This window comes from Phoca vitulina, unplaced genomic scaffold (assembly GCF_004348235.1).
Source record: "Phoca vitulina isolate PV1807 unplaced genomic scaffold, GSC_HSeal_1.0 scaffold87, whole genome shotgun sequence".
In the NCBI taxonomy this organism is placed as follows: Eukaryota; Metazoa; Chordata; class Mammalia; order Carnivora; family Phocidae; genus Phoca; species Phoca vitulina.
The window spans coordinates 397,470-419,672 of NW_022589790.1; the positions used below are offsets into that span (position 1 = coordinate 397,470).

The 22,203-nt window shown below is 37.2% G+C and overlaps 1 protein-coding gene across 3 annotated transcripts in view; it reads right to left on the reverse strand.

The window, feature by feature from the left end:
• Window positions 1-22,203, reverse strand: part of CNOT6 (CCR4-NOT transcription complex subunit 6) — a 70,204-nt gene that overhangs the window by 38,336 nt on the left and 9,665 nt on the right. For all 3 annotated transcript variants that reach the window (XM_032395710.1, XM_032395713.1, XM_032395711.1), the window contains exon 2: window positions 9,573-9,686. In XM_032395710.1, the coding sequence (XP_032251601.1) occupies window positions 9,573-9,684 (112 nt within the window). In that variant the 5' untranslated portion in view covers window positions 9,685-9,686. The remainder of the gene's footprint in view (window positions 1-9,572; window positions 9,687-22,203) is intronic.

A 22,203-nucleotide genomic window follows, 5' to 3' on the forward strand; every position in this document is an offset into this window, starting at 1 on the left:
ATTCGGATACTAGACTTACCAAACACAATCTTTAAAAAAAAAACTATGATGGGCTTACACTTTAAAGAAGATAGAGTGACACAGACTGAATTTACCCTCCCACATAAAACAACTAAAAACCAAACAAATATATGAAAAACTGAGTTTCAGACACTCCACACCAGGTAGCACAAGACAATAATCATTGACAGACGGGAAACAAACAATGTGAGCCTTTGAGACTGTTCAGCCTGGACAGTTTCCTCAGAGTAGTGCAGGGGGATGGAACTGAGATGAAGCTGGCAGTCCAGAGACGCCAAGGTGGCTAGAGTTCACAGGGCTTAGTGCCAAAGAGGAGACAGACCCGCACAGATAGAACACTCTAAAGATCTGAGGACCCTCCTGAATCTTCAGCTGAGTAGTAATAAGCAAATGCATGTGAAGAAAACCTGAGGCCAGAAATGGGGGAGTGAGGACAAACTGAAAAGGGCAAAGGGAACAATCCTTAGGATCAGACATTCCACCAGATGGAAAATTTCATAACTCAGGGAATTCAGAGAGGTGGTACTTAAAAGCAAACCTTGAGAGAATCAAACAGTTTCCAAATGATTTAACTGCATCCCAGAACAAAGCTCAGGAGTATTTACAGGAGTATAAAAACATCCAGCACCCAAAACAGTAAAATTCACAATGCAATGTGTCTAATAAAAAATTACCAGGCATGCAAAAAGAGAGAAAAAGAGAAATGGGTAGGGGGGAGTGGAAAGGAATCAAAGCAACCCAGAAATGAAAAAGATAGAATTAGCAAATAAGGACATTGAAAGTTATTATAACTGTATTACATACCCTCAAAAAGGTGGAGGCAAAATGTTAAGTAAAGGCATGGAAGATTAAAAAAAAAATACTTTTAAATTCCAGTTATGAAAAATATACTATTACTGGATGAAATTAACAGCAAATTAGATACTGTAAAGAAAAGATTGATGAAACTGAAGATACAGCAATAAAAACTGTCCAAAGGCGGGGGGGGGGAATGGAACAAATTAAACAGAGAATTAGTGAGCTGTGGGACAACTTGAAGAAAAAGTAACTGTATTCCAAAAAAGGTGGGTGGGGGAGGGGAAAACATAAAAAATTATTTGAAGAGTGACCCAAACTTTTTCAAATTTCATGAACACTATAAACCTACAGATCCAAGAGGTTCAACAAAACCTAAGCACAAGGTAAAAAAAAAAAAAAAAAAGACACCAAGGTACATCATAATCACATTGCTTAAAATTAGTAATAAAGAGAAAGTCTTAAAGCAGCTACAGAAAAAGGACATACATAAAAGAAAATAGGATAAGAAGACAGCAAACTTCTCATCAAAAACAATGCAAGCAAGAAGATGGTGGAACAGGATCTTTAAAGTACTGAAAGATGAAAACTGTCAAGCTAGAACTCTATACCCCAAAAAAATACCTTGCTAAAAAATAAGGCAAAGTAAAAGGCGTTTTCAAACATGAAACCTGAATTAAAAAATCACCAACAGACTTCTATTACAGGAAATATTAAGGGAAGTCCTTCAATTGGAAGGAAAAGGGTAACAGAAACTTGCCTATACACAAAGGAATGAAGAACACTGGAAACAGTAAGTACATGGGTAAATAAAAACAACTTTTCCAAAACAAAAACAAAAACAAAAAAACTTTTCCTAATACTTCACCCTTTAAAGGAAAAATAACAATACAATGTGAGATATTATAACATGTATAAGGAAAATATATGACAGCAATGGCACAAACATCAGGAGAAAATAAACAGAAGTAGATTGTTAAGACTCTTATGCCAAATACGAAGTAATATATAAATATTCTTGATACACTTTATATTATAAACCCTAAAGCAACCATTATTAAAGAATGATAGCTTATTAGTCAACAAAGGAGATAAAATGCAATTTTACCAAAAGTACCTAGTTAATTCAAAAGGAGAGAAAAGGCAACAAAAAACAGATAGGAAAAGAGAAGATAAATCACATGACAACATATTTAAACCCAACTACCAGAACTAAAAAGAGAGAAACCAACTAGTATCCACTAGAAGCACCCATCTGAGAACATCACTGCAACTGGGAGGAGTTTAGTGTAATTCAGTTATAAGTGCAAACCGTCCACAATAAGTCCGAAAGCAGTCTGGACCCCAGGAACTCCACAAACTGACCAGCCAAGGCCTCTGAGGAAAAAAACCTCCAGAAATAAATTAAAATTTAGTGAGAAAGGCATAAAAGAGATAAAGGGGTGAAAAAGGTCCAGATAAAAATGAGAGAAGGGAACAGAATCAGAAAGTTTCACTGCAAAAACCAGAAGAGGGAGCTCTGAAGTTAGAAAAACAATCCTGAATCACACCTCCGGGAACTTCATAAAAACTAAGTTTAAACAAAAATGAAAAGTTTATATGCTCAAATCTCGTAAGTTATTAAGTATTTTTAAAAGTTACCGAAATAGGGCACCTGGGTGGCTCAGTCGGTTAAGTGTTCGACTCTTGGTTTCGGCTCAGGCTCAGGGTCATGAGATCGAGCCCCAAGCTGGGTTCCGTGCTCAGTGGGGAGTCTGCTTGAGATTCTCTCTCCCCCCGCCCCCCCCCACGCTTGTGTGCTCTCGCCCACGTGCATGTGCTCTTTCTTTCTCTCTCTAAAAATAAATAAATAAATCTTAAAAAAAAAAGTTACCAAAATAACTCCCTATAGACAAGGAAAGCATACCATAAATGCCCCAAAAACTATTACTTACAATTTCAAACTGAGCTAAAAGTTTGGCATTAAGAAAATGATAAAAGCAATAAAAGAACATAAATAAGAATTAGAAAAACTCAGTAAAGGAAAACTAAACTACCAAGAACTTAATAATGAATAACCACAAAAAGAGAATGCTTTTAGAAAAGGAAGATATTTTTAAAAATCACAAATAAATGAAGAACTACAGATTCAAAATCAATTCTTTTCTTATATACCAGCAATGAACAATTGGAATTTGACATTAAAAACAAAACCACTAGCACCCCAAAAATGAAATAAATATCTAACAAAATATACACATGATCTGTATGAGGAAAACTAAAACTCTGATGAAAGAAATCAAAGAACTAAATAAATGGACACATATTCCATGTTCATGGATAGGAAGACTCAATATTATCAAGATGTCAGCTCTTCCCAACTTGACCTATAGATTCAATGCAATCTCAACTAAACGTCCAGCAAGTTATTTTATGGATATTGACAAACTAATTTTAAAGTTTATATGCAGAGGCAAAAGACCACAGAATAGCCAACACAAAACTGAAGGAGAAGAAGAAAGCTGGAGAACTGATGTTAGCTGCCTTCAGGACTTACTATAAAGATACAGTGATCGAGACAGTGTAGTTATTGGCAAAAGAATAGACAAACAGATCAACAGAACAGGGCCCAGATCTTTGGGCAGTCAACTGATCTTTGACAAAAAAGCAAAGGCAATACAACGGAGAAACACTTTTCCAACAGATGGTGCTAGAATAACTGGACATCCACAAGCAAAAAAAAAAAAAAAAAGATACCTTACACTCTTCATAAAAACTAACTCAAAATGGATCACAGACCTATATGTAAAACATAAAACCATAAAAATCCTAGAAGATAACACAGAAGAAAATCAACTATGATTTAGGTTTGCAATGACTTTTTAGATATAACAACAAAAGCACAACCCATGAAAGAAATAATAAGCTGGACTTCATCAGAATTAATAACTTCTGCTCTGTGAAAGATGCTGTCAATGACGAGAATCAGACGACAGGCCACAGACTGGGAGAAAACATTTGCAAAGACCTATCTGGTGAAGGACTGTCATCCAAAATATACAAAGAACTCTTAAAACTCAACAATAAGAAAATAATCCAATTTAAAAATGGTCAAAAGATGTGGACACCACACCAAAGTAAATGTGCAGGTAAGTATATAATAAGCATATGAAAAGATGCTCTTAATCATATGTCATCAGGGAAATGAAAATTAAAACAACGAGATACCACTACATATACCATTTAGAATGGTCAAAATCCTGAACACCGACATCAAATGCTGGAAAGCATGTGGAGCAACAAGAAGTCTCATTCACTGCTAGTGGAAATGCAAAATGATATAGACATTTTGGAAGAGTTTAGCAGTTTCTTACAAAACTAAACATATTCTTACCATATGATCTAGCAATCACACTCCCTAGCATTTACCCAAAGGAACTGAAAACTTACATCCACACAAAAACCTGCACATGGATGTTTATAGCAGTTTTATTCATAACTGCCAAAACTTGGAAGCAACAAAGATATCCTTCAGTAGATGAATGGATAAATAAACTGTAGTACATCCAGACAATGGAATATTATTTAGCACTAAAAAGAAAGTAACTATCAACCTATGAAAAGACATGGAGGAACTTAAATGCACATTACTAAGTGAAAGAAGTCAATCTATAAGGCTACATACATATAATTTCAACTATGTGACATTCTGGAAAAGGCAAAACTATGGATCACTGGTTGCCAGGGGTTCAGGGAGAGGGAAGGAGGATGAAATGCCAGAGCACAGAAGACTTTTAGGGCAGTGAAAATACTATGATTTATAATGTTGGATATATGTCATTATGTATTTGTCCAGACCCATAAAATGTACAACACCGAAGAGTGAACCCTATAATGTAAAGTATGGACTTTGGATGATAATGTGTCAGTCAGTGTAGGTTCATCACCTGCAACAAATGTACCATTTGGTAGAGGACGTTGATAGAGGGGGAATCATGCACAATACTGTGTCACATTTGCTGTGAACCTAAAATGGCTCTAAAAAATAAAGTCTACTTTAGGGACGCCTGGGTGGCTCAGTCAGTTAAGCGTCCCATTCTTGACCTCGGCTCAAGAGGTCATAATCTCAGGGTCCTGGGATGGAGCCCCACCTCAGGCTCCATGCTCAGAAGGGAATGTTCTTTTCCCTCTCCCTCTGCTTTTCCCCACCCCCCCTCGTGCTCTTTCTCTAATAAATAAAATCTTAAAAAAAGGTGCATGGGGAAGTTTTTTGGGGGTGATGAAACTCATACTGTATCTGTGGTGGTGGTTACACAACTGTTTGTACTTATAAAAGAACTATACAACAATAAAGGGTGAGTTTTACTGCATTTTATTTTTATTTTCCTGTAAATTAGACCTTAATTTTTTTAAGTTTTAAAAATGATTCAAGAGACAAATATGCAAATTCAGAGAATAAATCTCTGAAAAAACACAAAGGAATCAGAATACTGAAAGTTATTATCCAAACTGTCCTGAAACTAAAAGAAAAAAAATTCATACTACACATGTACACGTTTTTCTTAATATACTGTACCTATGAATATCAAGTTAGAACAAAACCAACACCAAGATATATTCCAGTAAAATTACTGATTTACAAAAAAAAATCCTTTGGGCATCTAGGCAAAAAGAGCAACTAATTAGTACGTGAAAGAAAATTAGACTGTCATCAAAGTCTACTGCAAAACTGAAGCAACATATTCAAGATATTTCAGGAAAGAACGTGAGCCACTGATTTTACATTCAGCCAAACTGACATTCAAATATAAAGGACAAAAACTGTTATCAACATGCAAGAAACTCAGGGAATATTGTTCCCATGAGCCCTTCCTAAGGAAACATCTAGAGAATAAGATTCCAGAAAACCAAAATGATTAGAGATAAATGAACTAGTGGGAAGCACTGAATATATACTTACTTAGAAAACAAAGTCCAAATGGAGATTGTATGCAGGTTAAATGGGAAGCCTGACAGTATGTAATGAAAACATACTCTCACAATATAGAGTAGAACTATTTAATGGGAGTGGGGTGGGGAATGGGAATAATATTCCAGTCAGTTCTACCTGCTTTCAGGTCTCATATTAGTGGTAGTATTTTTCGTACCGTTATTCTGAGACTGCAATGTAATATGGGATAAACCAAATAAGTAATTACAGGATATTCAAATTCCATCATCCCACGTCCCTGAGAACTAGGACACTCAGTATTAAAGGAGACAAACAGGTAATTATAGCAAAGGTTAACTAAAAATCCCTGTTATTCTAAATCTGAATCAAAAGTATCAGTATATTTTAACAAGATATCTTAACTGTAAATATACAAATATATTTTATATATTTAAAAATATTTTATATTAAGCATGTAAATATCATATAAATATATATCCTTCCATCATAAATATGTGTGACTCTCTTTCTCTCTCTCTATATATATATATGATGAAAAGATATGATATGTATAGTCCTATTTCCTAGCTCTGTCCAGTGGAAAGACCTAGAAACAATGACCAACCCAATAGCAACAAGCATCCCTAGCAACAGATATTTTGGTCTTGAAATATCATTTCCACCTAAAAAAAAAAAAAACAAAAAAACCAGATTTCTTGGAAAAAATTATATATTCCAGGTTGGAGGCATAAATACACAAGATGAGTCAAGAAAATCTTGCTATACCAGACAGCAAGGAAACTACCAAAGACAATTAGGGTTGTATGAAAAACCCAGAAATCATTTAAGAAGCTCTCCCATTAGTCAACAACAGGACAATTTAAGCATCACAATAAAAGTAATAATTACAATTCATGACGTATATCTGAAACCCAAATGTTTAGATACAGTAATAATGACACTTTAAAAAACCTAATTAGTCACCCTCAAAGGATGATAGTTTATATTGAAAACTAGTAAATAAAAGGAAAGAAACTTTCTTTTCTGCCTTCCCTATATAAACTGTACACTGGGTTATCAATCTGTAAGTAAGGAAAAGCATCTCTTTATAGATGTAGCTCACTTAATGGGGGAAAAAAAAAATGACAGAATTAGAATATCACTATTTTGCACCCTGAAGGAATTAACGGCTCTAGGCACTGAACATCAGTAGAAAAGAAGACCTTCGGACTTTATGTGCTGTCTGAAGAAAAAGCACAGCACTACCTTGAGCCCTGGCCAGGGGATAAATAGGAGCCTGATCAAGCCTCTGCATCCAGATGCCCATTTGCAGAGGATGAAAAACATGTTGAACTGTATGAGTCTCAGTAAGCAAAACAGACTGTGGGGAAACAAGTCAAACCACTCAAGTTCAACATAGAGGGGGGAACCTGTAAATTAAGACATACTAAATAAAAACAGGGGGTAGGGGACTAAACTATAATGCTTAGATATACATAATTTGGTATTAAAGCTCAATGGAAGGGGCTCCGGGGTAGATGAAAAAGTTCTAATTCTTGACCTGGATAGTGGTTTTACAAGGCTTTTGGCTTTATAATAATTCATTAATAGATTTGTCTGTGTGGTTTTATGTGTTTCATTTTACAGTGAAAAAAAAAAAAAAAGCTTTCTTTAAAAAGTAAATGATCAGTAGTCATTTGACTATCTGGTTACCTCCAAATGGCAAAAGGAACTCACCACCCACCCATTCCCCCTGGAACCAGAGGAGTGCATGAGATAACTGTGGGTCTAGGGTTCAATGACCTCAGATCCCTAGAACTTTGCATCACAGAATCTTAGGGAACTGGTGCTAAAGCATATATATGAACTGTCTTCGCATGAACTGAAGTCAGTCTTGACAATTTCTACACACAGGAGCTTATGTATTAAAGACTGGCTAAGACAATAAAGTGACCTTCCTGATTGTGGCTTTATTACTAGACCCTATTCCATAGACCTATTTCAACCAATGGTTTATTCTAAATGATACTAACATACTTCCTTCCTATCTTGTATACAGATTTCTTCCCAAAGCTCATTTGCAAGGAGTTCCCAACATGAGGTAGAGGGAGGAAAAGAGTAAAGAAAAATCCCCTTAACCTCAGACATATAATCTCACTGAGTACTTTCTAAGCTTATCCTGACACTGTAAGAAAAAGGAAACTTCCTATAAGCCAAGGACATACAATTCAAAAACTGCTAATAGAGGCTGAAAAAAGAGAAAAATACAACCAGATACCAATCCTGAAGAAATTCAAAGGGGAAAGCAGGAATGGGTGACTGCCTAAGCTTTGAAAGTAACTGGTAAATCAGAGAGCGTATTTCCCTTTGGGCTACCCTGACCCAGAAAGTTAAATCTGACAAGAGAGGGGAAAAAAGAAAATTTTTACTCTACCACACCTACTCTATGAAACTGAACTTAATTACCACCACCAGCACTCTAAAAACCTCGAGAGAGGGAAACCAGGAGAGACTAATGTGGGTACCCAGGGAGAGTGTTTAGGTACTGAATAGGTTAACCAGAAATTTTGAGCTGACAAGGGAAGAATATTACTATTATTACTTACTTTTTTGCTTCCTGTAAATACTTTTCTATCTAGACTGGCAGTTATATTTTGTCTATTAGTTATTTATACTGGTATACTCTGTTCTTCTCACTTCCTAATATGCATAAGCTCCAGGATGACAGAGACCATGTTTTTTTTTCCATCTGTCTATCTTCCTTACACCTACTACAGCACCTAGCAAAATGTTTTACACATAGCATATGCTCAGTATGTTTGCTGCATTAAATTTAAAAAAAAAGAAAATCCAAGGCAGTCAGGAAAAAGAAGAGAAAACTTGTTCTTCATTATTTCAGAAGGCAAAAATCAAGACAGATTGGAAGAAAAGTATGGTGAGGCCTATCAGGCCAACATTAACACAAAACTTCTTTAGCACTAGTTGCCTTGAGAGGTAACAACGTCCCCTTACCACCTCTGAAGTATTAAAAAAGAGGCTGCATTGGGGCCAATGCGCCTGGGTGGCTCAGTCGTTAAGCATCTGCCTTCGGCTCAGGTCATGATCCCAGAGTCCTGGGATCAGGCCCCACGTCGGGCTCCTCACTCAGCGGGAAGCCTGCTTCTCCCACTCCCAGTCCCCCTGCTTGTGTTCCCTCTCTGGCTGTGTCTCTCTCTGTCAAATAAGTAAATAAAAAAATAAAAAAATAAAATCTTAAAAAAAAAAAAAAAAAAGAGGCTGCATGCCCACTGGCAGGGATTATGGGGTATCTCTGAGGCTCATCTATTTCTCTATGTCTAGACTGCATTAAGGTAGAAGGGAACTTTGAGATCTGCTTTAAATTCTTTTAAGATTTTGTGTTCCTGAATAAGGCCATCCCTGGAGACTCAGACTGAAAAACAAATGAAGAAAATAAGGAGAAAGAAATCTATCACATAACCTATACTAGGATAGGTATTTCCCACCCCACTGGAAATCTGTTATTTGATAATATAAAAGCTCGAGCCTACTTTATCAGAGAATTACGTTATCAGAACAAACCTCTGCACACTAGGCATTTCACATGTGTTATTCTCATTTCATCCTTGTTATTATCCCCATTTTATAAAAGGACACTGATACTTAGAGAATAAGCAATGAATGGGTTTTGAACTTTGAAACCATGTTCCTTCCACTGAACCTTCCCACCTCTAAGATAAATTAGCACTGGCAAAATACAGCATTGCCTCTTTTGTGTACTGGCATTAGAAAACTTAATTTTCTACCATATCTTGATTCCAAACCATAAATTTATGTACGCAGGTCTTACCACTTATTTCAAGCTCTGCCCAATGTGATTTCTTTCCATTTGCTGCTTCCTCGGAGGACATAATTGTGTACATCCTCCTAGGGTCAGGGGGCTCGTATTTTTCTTTGGGCATGCCTGTTGAATTAAAAAAATCCAATCAGTATTCTGAAGAACCAAATAACTGAAAACAACGATGTCTTTTTAAAAATAAACACCCATATTATGATCTCTAAATACCATTTCCCACGAAAAAGAACTAGGCGCTTCTTGGAGAAATGGAGGATTTCAGGTCCAGGATCAGAAAAATAAAAAATAGGGCTGGATGCTAACAAAGACACTGTGGCTGTGGACGACACAGCAGACAGCCTGGAGAAGCAACCAGTGGCCACAGATAAGACATGAACATCAAAAGAATGGCTCTGAGTCATTATATACTACATGAATTAAAACTTTAATTAAAAAAAAATATGTATCTCAGTCACCTAAAAAGTGGGAAAAGGGAAAGAATCAAGCATTTATCCTGCATTTCTGGCCGAAACTAGATAAGGGAATGTTCTTAACAGAATTTCAGCTAATAAATGCAAAAGAGTTACATAATTACAAAATCACCATTTCACAACCCCTAATGAAAAAAAATGGATCTAGGCAATGATCACCAATGATTAATAAAAGCATTAGGTGAGGGGCGCCTGGGTGGCTCAGCGGTTAAGCGTCTGCCTTCGGCTCAGGTCATGATTCCAGGGTCCTGGGATCGAGCCCCACGTCGGGCTCCCTGCTCAGCAGGAAGCCTGCTTCTCCCTCTCCATCTCCCCCTGCTTGTATTCCCTCTCTCGCTGTGTCTCTCTCTGTCAAATAAATAAATAAAATCTTCAAAAAAAAAAAAAGCATTAGGTGAAAAAAAAATCCAATGGATAAATTATAAATGCATATCTAGGCTATGAGACCTCAACCCAATGGCTAATCTCATCATTAGGACCAGATCTATGTGCCAACACTACTATGCCCTTGCCCCCTCATCAAAACATATTAAAAGTAAATTGAATGTGAGGTGGCGCCTGGGTGGCTCAGTCGTTAAGCGTCTGCCTTCGGCTCAGGTCATGATTCCAGGGTCCTGGGATCGAGCCCCACGTCGGGCTCCCTGCTCAGCAGGAAGCCTGCTTCTCCCTCTCCCACTCCCCCTGCTTGTGTTCCCTCTCTCGCTGTCTCTCTCTCTGTCAAATACATAAATAAAATCTTTAAAAAAAAAAAATTTGAATGTGAATCATATCAAGCCCTTCTACTTCTGGCACCAGCTGAACAAAATAAAGGAGATAGAGGACTATGTTAAAAATAACACAAGACACAACAACGTGAACACACTGAACACTACTGAACCATATACTTAAAAAGGGCTAAGGCATAAATTTTGTTATATTTTAACCACAATTAAAAAATTTTTAAAAATCGTAAATAACTCCACAAAAATACAGCTGGCCAGATGCAGAATATGCAAAGTTCTACATGAGAAAGACCTAATTTCAACAAATAAATGACATGAAAATAAGACGAGAGGAAATTGACATGGATTAAACAATTTACAAGGCACAGCAATCAAATGTACTATATACACTATATATACCTATATTTGGAAAAACCAAGTGTAAAAACCATTTCTGAGAATCAATTTGAAGTACTAAATATAAATTGATACTGAAGGACTATTGTTCATTTCACTTGTGATTATTTCCTTAATCCTTTGTTATCAATACATTCAGAGAATATTTAGGTGAAATCAAGTTTCACGCCCTTTGCATATTCCTCCAAACTCCTTGACTGAGTCTCACTTGACCTTACTCACTTAGATGAGCTCAAACCCACTTCAGCCAACTCTCCACCTTCTCTGGATACCTACTCAGCTAAATATAGCTGGAGAAGAACTTACCACCATGTGAACTTAAAGTGAGCCAGTCAGCAGCAATCATTTACCTCTAATGGACTATTTGTGCTGCCAGGAAATTATACTGTTAATTCTCCTAGTCCCTTCTACATGACTTCTCCCTTCGAACCTCTAACATTTACTCCTCCATCTTCCCTTTCTTACTTCTATTTTCTCACTGAAACAGAAAACACAAGAGACCTTTCTATGAACTCCCACCTCCACCCATCTACACTCTTTTAGTAGGACAAACTGCTTGCCCTCTGAACACTCAATCCCACGCCATCATCTTGCCTATTCAAGGACATTACTTGGCAATTCTCTCCGACATCACTTTTTCTCTCTATACCAGATCTTTACTTTCAATATACACATACATGGTATTATTTCCTCTATTTAAATATAATAAAGTCCTGACCCCATTTCTCCCTCCAGTTACTTTTTTCTCATTCTCTTCACAAAAAAAAAATTATCCCCAGGACTTGTATATGCTCTCTGTCTCCTAGTCCTCTTTTCCCAGTTAGAGTCATTCAAATCAGTATGTGCTTTTAACATTCCACCAAAAACTGCCAAGAAGAAAACCAGTGACCTCACATTGTTATATCCAATGGTCGTTTCTTAGACCTCCTTTTGCTTGTCCTATGATCAGTATTTGATGTAAAGGATCACTCCCTTGTAGACACACTTATTCATTTGGCTTCCAGGGTATCTTTTATCTTGGTTTTCTTCTTATCTCAATAGATTTAGTCGTTTGCTAGTTCTTCCTGCAGTCAGAATTAACTCCATTTTACCAACAGAAACCTGAAGCCCAAAAAGGCTTAAGCAATTTAACCAGTATTATAAGGCTGAGAAGTAGCAGAGTCAGGCTTTGTGTCTAATTAAAAGTTAAAGCTACTTTCTAAGTGAAATAAGCCAATCACAAGAAGACAAATATTGTATGATTTCATTTACATGAGGTACTAATGTAGTCAAACTCAGAGAGACAGAAAGTAGAATGGTAGTTGCCAGGGCTGGGGAAGGGAAGTTACTGAACATGTGTAGAGTTTCAGCCTACAAAAGAAGAATTATGGAGATGGATGATGGTAATGGTTGCACAACATTATGAATGTATATAGTACTACTGACTGCTACACTTAAAAATGGTTAAGACGGTAAATTTTATGTGTATTTGCCACAATAAAAAAAAGACTGGAAAAAAGTCAAAGCAACTTTCATTATGCTATGCTGCGTCCCTAGTGATGGGGAGTAGAGCTATTTTTGAAACAGAAATGGGCTCTGACTGCGTAGTCAAAACACAGAAGGAGGTAAATAATCCTTAAAAAGCTGCTTGGAAAAATATAAATGGTGAGACTAATCATCTGCACAAAAAACAGCACATCTATTTTTTGTTTTGTTAAATATTATTGATAAAACAAACTGTTCTCTTACATGTTAACTTCTTGAGACTAGAATACAATGACTAAAGTTTTTAGACTGATGATACAAAATACCTAACAGAGAACTACAGAGTCAGAAACTGTTCCTATTCTAGAGGACTACCTGGCAAAGCAAGTGCCCTTTTTGAATGATATGAATATTCCAGAAACAACCTAGAAAATATAAAATGTTGTGTCAGGCTACCAGAGCTTGATGAGTACAGCCCATCACCCAAATGCCATTATCCTAACCAGATTCTACTTTAAAAAAAAAAAACAAAAACCAACCATCTGATCTTTATTGACTTTTCCCAATAAAATTTAACAATGGTAAGAAACTGGCTCTGTCCAGCTGAAGTTAGTATTTTGGTCCTATTATTAATCATTTGACTTCTTAGTGGAAGTTGAGAAGTCTGATTTATCAACCTCATGTGAGCTTAGTTTGAATCAAGGTCCAGAGTTTGATCACATGTCAGAGAATGGATAAAAGTGTTACTGAGCTAAGAAATCTGAAAACCAGGGGCGCCTGGGTGGCTCAGTTGGTTAAGCATCTGCCTTCAGCTCAGGTCATGATCCCAGGGTCCTGGCATCGAGTCCCACATCAGGCTCCCTGCTCAGCGGGGAGCCTGCTTCTCCCTCTCCCTCTCCCTCTGCTGCTCCCCCTGCTTGTGCTCTTGCTCTCTGTCAAATAAGTAATAAAATCTTTAAAAAAAATTTTAAGAGACAGCTCATTAAACTCGAAAGCAGCAAGGAGACCATCTTTATTTCCAAATTCCTGAGAGTAAGGATTTGGAAGTAGGGGGAAAAAAGAGTACGACAGAATAAAAGAAATGGTAGCACATAAATTGTCCAATCACTACAGTGTACACCTGAAACTAATGTAACACTTTGTGTCAACTATAGTCAAATTAAAAAAAAGGTAGCAAACTGGACAAACTCTTTCCAGCAGCAGCAAGAGGAGCACATCTGCCCACTGAGCAACGCCCTTCCCCTATTTTTTTGGGAGTCTGGCAAAACATAGTGTTGGTAGAGAAAAGGATGTAAGAATGCATACAATTTAGGACGTTTCCCAAGACTTTGAAATCAACAAGCAGATCTCTCCTCTAAATAACCTGCAGTGACATACCGTATTTTTATCTAAGAAGACTAAAAGGTTTCCAAAACAGACTTGAAAACTGCCAAGGATTACAAAAGACTTTTAAAAACAGCTACGCCAGAGTCAGCAGGTATGGAGCACCTGACTAGTCAATCCCCTATTCCTCCAACCCAGGGCCAGGCGTCACTACTGATCCTGGCAGCATAAAGCCCATCCCCACTCTAGATCTCAGAGAAACAGTTTTCATTATCTTAGAAGAATTATTTACCTTAAACACAGGACATTATTTACCAACACAGAAAGATATGCTTTCATAATTAAATATTGTAAGGAATGGCTTAAAACTACAGAACTATAGCCATCGTGGGAAAGTTAGTGTTGCAAAGCAGAGTTACAAACCATAACACAACTAATAAAGACTATCCTGGAGCACTTAAACTAAGAGTAACCTAACTGCATACCATAAACTTAGAAAAACTACCATCTAGATAGGGAACAAATTTAGAAATCCACATATTCTCTACAATTCCAGAATGCTACACGCGAGTGTGTGTGTGTGTGCGTGCATGTGTAGGTGCAGTAAGGGGGATGGGACAGGAATCACTGGGAGAGTTTTTATAAAAACCCATAGGGAGGGGGCGCCTGGGTGGCTCAGTTGGTTAAGCGACTGCCTTCAGCTCAGGTCATGATCCTGGAGTCCCGGGATTGAGTCCCGCATCGGGCTCCCTGCTTGGCAGGGAGTCTGCTTCTCCCTCTGATCCTCCCCCCTCTCATGCTCTCTGTCTCTCATTCTCTCTCTCTCTCAAAAAAAAAAAAAAAACCTAAAAAAAAAAAAAAAAAAAGATTAAAAAAAAAAATCCATAGGGAGGGATTTATCAGAATCTAAGGTAGAGAGAAAAGAAAACAAGAACTACAGAAGCAGACTAGAATAAATATATTCACAAAGGTCCTTGCAAAAAGTTATACCCCACCCCATAGCCCCAAATAGATTCATAGTTCCCTAATTACAGCCTTTATATTAAATCTATTTTAACCATCCTCTGACTAAGAGTGGAAAGAAAACAGCTGCTGGAGGCAGGGACATAAAGCAAGGGATAGGAGCCTCTCTGGTCTATTTTTCTGCCAGAATCAAACTTATACTCAGTCAAAATCAGGGACAATCAAATATCTGAATGTTCCCCATGGGAAAATATATGTAATTACAAAAACCACCAATTGGGGGCTGAAATCCACTAATCCTAACAACCCACAGACAAAAGGCGTGCCAACAGCCTGCCTCTCCCCCATCTATACCTAACCTTCAAAATCAATCTGAGGGGAAACCAACAGAAGTGCCTAAGAACCCACCCATGCCATACCTGAATAAAAAGCAAGTCAACACAGAGTGGTCAAATACAAGTGTAACACACACAGCACAATGATTATACAAAATCACTGGGGAAGGAAGGAAGGAAGGAAGGGAGACAGACTACAGAAATAGAAAAATATTCCACAGAAAATTGTTTCTTGTGCTTAAAGAAGTTAAAGAGAACAACACTGAAAAACAAAAACTATAAGTAAAGAAGTCAACTGTGGAACAACACAAACTGAGATAAAAAGGTAAGAGTGCAGATCTAGCAGGGGAAGAAGTATTTGAATATTAGAATCTCTAAAACAAGATTGGGGCAAAAAAGGAAAGTCACAGTATACTATAAACATAATTCTTACTAAAACAAAAGGCAAACATTGGCAAAAATTAAACATACTTTTTTGTGGAAAAACAAAAGAGATGATAACGTAATATCTAAGAGAGTAATTACATAGGCTGTAACTCAGTAAACCTACCCTTTGGTATTTACCAAATAAAAATAAAAATGTATTTCCACAAAAATACATTTATATAAATGTGCAAAATAGTTTTATTCATACTTGCCAAAAACTGAAAACAACCGAAATGTCCATCAACAATGAAAGGATAATCAAATTGTGATATATCCATACAAATACTACTCAGCAATAAAAAAAAGAATGAAGTATTGATACATACACATATATAGATGAATCTCAAACATTACACTGAATGAAAAGACCCAAAAGATTCCATTTACATGAATTTGCAGTGGTTACAGTGGCTGCCCTTATGGAAATTGATGGAAGTATTCAGTATCTTAAATGAGGGTGGATTTATATTGGCATATATATTTATCAAAACCCAAACTGTACATTTAAGGTCTATACATTTCAGTTTATATAAATTTTACCTTAACTAAAAAACATTCTGTACTCAAACACTTGTTCAAGTGTGAAGACAAACAAAAGGACATTTTCAGACAAGCAATACTAACAAAACATACAACCATGTACTTTTCTGAATTACTCATTACAGCACTGTGTATGAAAATACAAACAACTTAAGTGACCACTAATAAGAACGTATGGTTAAATGAGTTACTGTGCAGCCATACTACGGAAAACCATGCAGCTGTGAAGAGAATGATGTGAACTATTGGTATTATACTGGATTATTCACTTCACAGTTTAGGATTAAGCAAATAAGTACTTGGGTTAAAGATGTTAGGAACCAAGCTTTTTAGGGTAAGAAAAGGTTTATAAATCAAAGAGATTAAGTGAAAACAACACCAAAGTTGACTTGAGAATATCAATATAAATACACAATCTTATTTTTTAAGATTTTATTTATTTATTTATTTATTTATTTGAGAGAGCCCGCACAAGGGAGAGGAACAAGCACACACACTCTGAGCTCAGAAGGGGGCCTGATCTCAGGACCCCGAGATCATGACCAGAGCTGAAATCAAGAGTCGGACGCTTAATTAACTGAGCCACCCAGGCGCCCCTACAGTCATGATTTCAAATTTGTTTTTAATTACACAGTGAAATGTTCTGGAAACAATGTTATCTCTGGACTAACAATACCCCTAATCCTCAGTTTTGAGAAAGCAAAGTTCTTTGTAAAATGGCCAACTACAAGTTTGGGGAAAGAAATGTATAAAATGTATAAAGCCTGAGACATCCTTTAGGGCCAAAAACCTAAGTCAACATGACACAGGAGCCAGCTAAAAGGGGTCCTCACTGGCCAAAGCTGTGGCAATTGGAGCAAAAAGAATCATGATTATAATGGAATGAAATGGAATCAAAAATTTGTGGATAACAGGATCATCATCGGTGCTGCAGAAAACAGAGCGGGCAGTGCTGTAGAGGGGGATTAGCAGCAGGAAGGAACTACTGCAGTCACGGGGGCATGAAGAAAGCAAGTAGGGAGAGGTGAGAAAAGGGAAGGCATTAGGTGCACGTCAGCCACCATCTGACACAGCTTTTTTTTTTTAATTTTTATTGTTATGTTAATCTGACACAGCTTTTAAACTAAGAAAACTCGTAACTAAAGAGAAAGATTTAAGTGTTTATATTTTCAGCAGGTACCGCACTTCAGAGTTGACCAAACAGCCCCAGCTGAATAGTCCTACTTTGCAAAAGAATGACAGCTAATAAATGAAGAATGAAACAAATAAACAAAAAGCAACTTCATTTTATAATTCCTTCTTTAGGCAAGGATTATAAATTGTGTTTAAACCATTAGATGAATCATTGGCACTGGTGTAATGCTAAGGTAACACCATCACCCAAATTGTTTTCTGATCATAAGGGAGGAATAAAAGGTTACCTTCTTCATCAATCTTCACAACACTAACGGGTGGAGAACCAGATACTGACTCTGTCTCTCAATATGATGATATGACGGAACATGAAGTACACATCAACAATGTTTACCTTGATTAAGAATTAGAGGAACTGGCCAGATGAAAACAAAGCAGCAATCAGACAAAATGAGAATGGAAGACTTTCTTGCAGGATAACTGGTCTGCTGCCTTCAACAACCTGGTGTCAAGACTATTTTAGATTTGAAAAGAATTAAGGGATATAATCAGATGCAATCAATGGTCCCTATATAGGATCCACAAATCAGCAATGAAAGACATTTTGTGGACAGCGGAGAAACATTTAATACCTAGTTCGTATTTAAAATATTAATGAATAATTATGAGATCATGTTATTTTGGCCATATACAAAAATGTTTGTTAAAAGGCACTCTGAAGTTAAATAATTTATTTTAATTATATTGGCCAGATCTTTTTCAAGGAAATGGGAGTACAGCCATTCTCTATAAAATGCTAAATTTTACATCTCTTCTTTTCCTTTTTACATTTTCTCCTCCATTCTTTGTGTTTTACTTCTTTCCCAAACATGAAGGAGAAAAAAAGAAGAGGGACAGAGGAAAGGAAGGGAGGGAACCAGGAAGAAATAAACTCATGTGCAGAAAAACCCTTTTAAGATCAGGCTCCTCTTAGAGCTATGAGTTAAAATACACAGTTGACCCCTGAACAACACAGCTGAAAATCCACATGTAACTTCAGACTCCCCAAAAATGACCAGTAGCCTACTGTCAACCTCAAGCTTTACCAATAACATATTCTGTATGCTGTATGTAGTATATACTGCATTCTTAAAATGAAGTAAGCTAGAGAAAAGAAAATGTTAAGAATATCATTAGGAAGAGAAAATACAGTTACAGAAGTGTACTGTAAAAAATCCACACATAAATGGACCCATGCAGGTCAAACCCTGTTCAAGAGTCCATTATATTCAAAAAGGTAGTGACACTAAACTCGGCACCAATTTATTTCTTCCAAACTAATTTTTCACTAAATCCAACTCATTTTTACCTCTTCGGGATTTCTAAATCTGTTCTCCATTTTCACTGCTACTGAAGTTAATTTAGACCCTCATTTCTCAGCTTCTAGTATTAAACAATCTTCTCTACATCCACCTTCCAGATAAATGCCTGCTCATATCACTCTCCTGCTTAAAAACCCAACATGGCCCATCTACCTATCTTCCTAAAGTCCAAACTTCAAAGTCCTTTACAATCTAGACCTAGCCAACTATTTTCTCACTCCTCTTCACCCACTTACACACATACCACCCTATAAAGTCCTAAATTGATTAAAGCAAACCTACTTCTAAGGCGTAGTCTTTCAATATGTGCTAATTCCTTCACCAGACAAGCTTCACCCTCAACTCCTACTCGAACTTCAAGCAAACCTGACAAGCGAGCTCGAGCCACATGGTGGAGCCTTTGTAAGCCCTTCCCAACAAAAGCACATGGTGTCTACTCTCTCCTCTGCACACCAAACATTTACTCCAGCATCTATCACCCCACACAGTATGCATCTCCCAGCGTCTTGTGTAAGCTCTAGCACATGAGACTAATGAACTGGACTAAACATTCTTTCTTTCATGACCCAGCATCAGGTTTTCCTAAAAGAGAAATCCAAAAGCAACTCAGTACATCTGAACCACGCTTCCTTGCGGAGTTTTCTTTATGGAATCATTCATTCAACAAATACTTACTCATCACCTATGCGCCAAGTACTCTGCCAGGTGCTAGGAATAAAAATAAGAAATACATGATCATGGAGCTTTATCTACTGGGGGAGCAAACAAAAGTTTCACAACCATGTAATCACACTACAACCCTTTCTTATTTTTACAAACATCACTCTAAGTTAGGACTTTATTTGCATTTTTTCAACTAATATAATGGACTCTTATTATTGGTATTTATGCTTTTAAGATTACAACTAACCTACGTATCACTCTCAAATTATTCTTCCTAAAGTCGAGTTCTCATTACACTGCAAAATTCAGGAAAAAGAACCATTCTTTGTAAAGAACTGGAAAATCATCTAAAATGATTTCTGGTCCTATACCAGCTTTAAAACTATGATTCTATGGCATCCTCTTTCCCATCACTGCCTCAACTCTGCTGCTTAGAAAACATTCAAACTTCTCAATTTAGAATTCAAAATAGTCTACATTCCCAGACTTTATTCCAATACTTTTGTTTCTTTTGATACAACTGGCAGACAACTGCCATCCTTCAAATATGCTCCACTATCTTCTTTCTATTCCCCATTATTACCAAGCCACTACATGAATGCCACTTAAAAAACAAACGAACAAAAAAACAAACGAAAAACCCCCCTCCCTCTTTGAATACAATCCAAACAATAATTTATTCACAGGTACATTAAAAAATTGTGCATAACAATAAATACTAATTTAACCTGGATTTTGTTCCTACCAAGACATGTAAGACATTTAAAATGTCATACAAACATAATAATTTGATACTTTAAAAAATGAAAATACTCTGAGATTTTAAGTTGATGGTAATTATGGCTGAGATGGCAGGCCTGAATTACTGTAAATTACTTACATTCTGTTTTTTTCCAGGTGTATTAGTTGAATTCTACACATGAAAAACATGTGACTCTCTGTAAATAAAACCAGCTAGCCCCCTTGGGCTACATTCTTAAGTCTTCCTTAGAGCCTGAAGTCAGTTAAGGCACTACTACATCTCACTTTAAATCCCAATCATCCCGACTCTCAATGTGATCACAATTTGTTTTTTCTTTTTTTTTTTTTTTAAAGATTTTATTTATTTATTTGAGAGAGAGAGAATGAGAGAGAGCGAGTACATGAGAGGGGGGAGGGTCAGAGGGAGAAGCAGGCTCCCTGCCGAGCAGGGAGCCCGATGCGGGACTCGATCCAGGGACTCCAGGATCATGACCTGAGCCGAAGGCAGTCGCTTAACCAACTGAGCCACCCAGGCGCCCCGATCACAATTTGTTTTTTCTATCCAAGTTTCCACCATGATTGATGGGCCAATTAAAAGTTTACATAGACGATAAACCTCATACAGGAGCTGTCCTTAGTGGCAAAACTATCACCAGGTCTATTACTAATTAGTTCCCTGTGGCAGGCAAACAAAGCATAAAAAAAACCTCTGCAAAGGATGACTATCCTTATCTAAAAAGCAAACTTAGATCCTAACTGTGGATCTGTAGAGTTCAAGGGCTACTCTCATAAATAGCCAATGATACTACTGCAGGGATCTTACAACTCATGATAATCTCTCAAAAAAGGTATTTGAACTGCACAGGAGAGACAGAATAAAAAGCTGGTTAAAAAAAAAAAAAAGACCTTACTAAAAAGTGAAACTGTCATCTTGGTCTTCTAACCTGCCCTTCATAGAGATCCCAACCCATTTTCCAAGCCAGAAATAGGAGTACTATCCTTAACTCTTTCCCACCCAACCCCAGCCTTCACATCCAGTACCCAGTTCCAGCCCATTTTAACTTCCTAAATCTTCCTCTCGCCCACTCCGCCTCCATTTCCTGGGCTCTTCCCTGAGATATGAACTAATCCAACATTCTCAGATCCGTGTTCGGAATTCCGCTGTCCCCCAACTCAAATGCAGCCTAGACACTATCCAGACTGACTTCCTAAAAATACAAGTGCTTACCTCAAGGTCCTAAAACCACATCTCCTTCATCCACTCATGGACTAACACTGCACCTGACACAAAGGAGGCTCAAAGACGAGTTGAACTAAACAGAGGAGACCCAGGCTCATTTACAAAACAAAGTTTTTTGACCGTCCTCCAGTCTTAGCCAATCAATTCCCACTTACCTCTCACAACCGTCCACGCCTTAGCATATGCTATTGCTTCTGCCTGAAATGCCATTCTCCCTCCCCTCCAGATACCTTAGGGACTCTAGTCATCTTCAAATGCCAAATCAGATATCTAACTTCAAAAAGGTCCTTCTTCCCTATCCCTCCCAAACAAAAGAGCTTATCATTCCCTGCTTTGAGCTATTCCGAACCTTGAAGATATTTCTAAAACAGTATCTTTAACTCCACCTTATTTTTTTTTTTTTAATGTCTCACTCACCTCTCTAATATAGCTCCTTGGCTTTATATTTTAAATATCTTTTAATCTCTTCAGAGCCTGGCAAATAGTTAAGTGGTGAATAATTGTAAGAATTCAAGGAGAGAAGCTGTGATAGTTTAAAAAAAAAAAGAGCAAACATTTTGTAAGAGACAAGTGAACTAACAGAAGCAGTGCCCATTTTACCAGCAACAAGAAAAACTAGTATCTAGGCTTCTAATCTTGAAGGCAAAATCTAGAAAAACCTGACAGAAAGGACCAAAAACTGAGAATACTGGTTCTAGGATAGCCTAGGATAAGAATCAAGGGGACAGACTTAAAGGTTAAACTGTATAAGCGTAACCTCAGTGAAACGCTCTAGCAAAATAAGGGCAAACCTTGAGCAGATGGGGGTAATGGCAAAACTTCTGCATGCCCGTCTGCCACAAGGCAC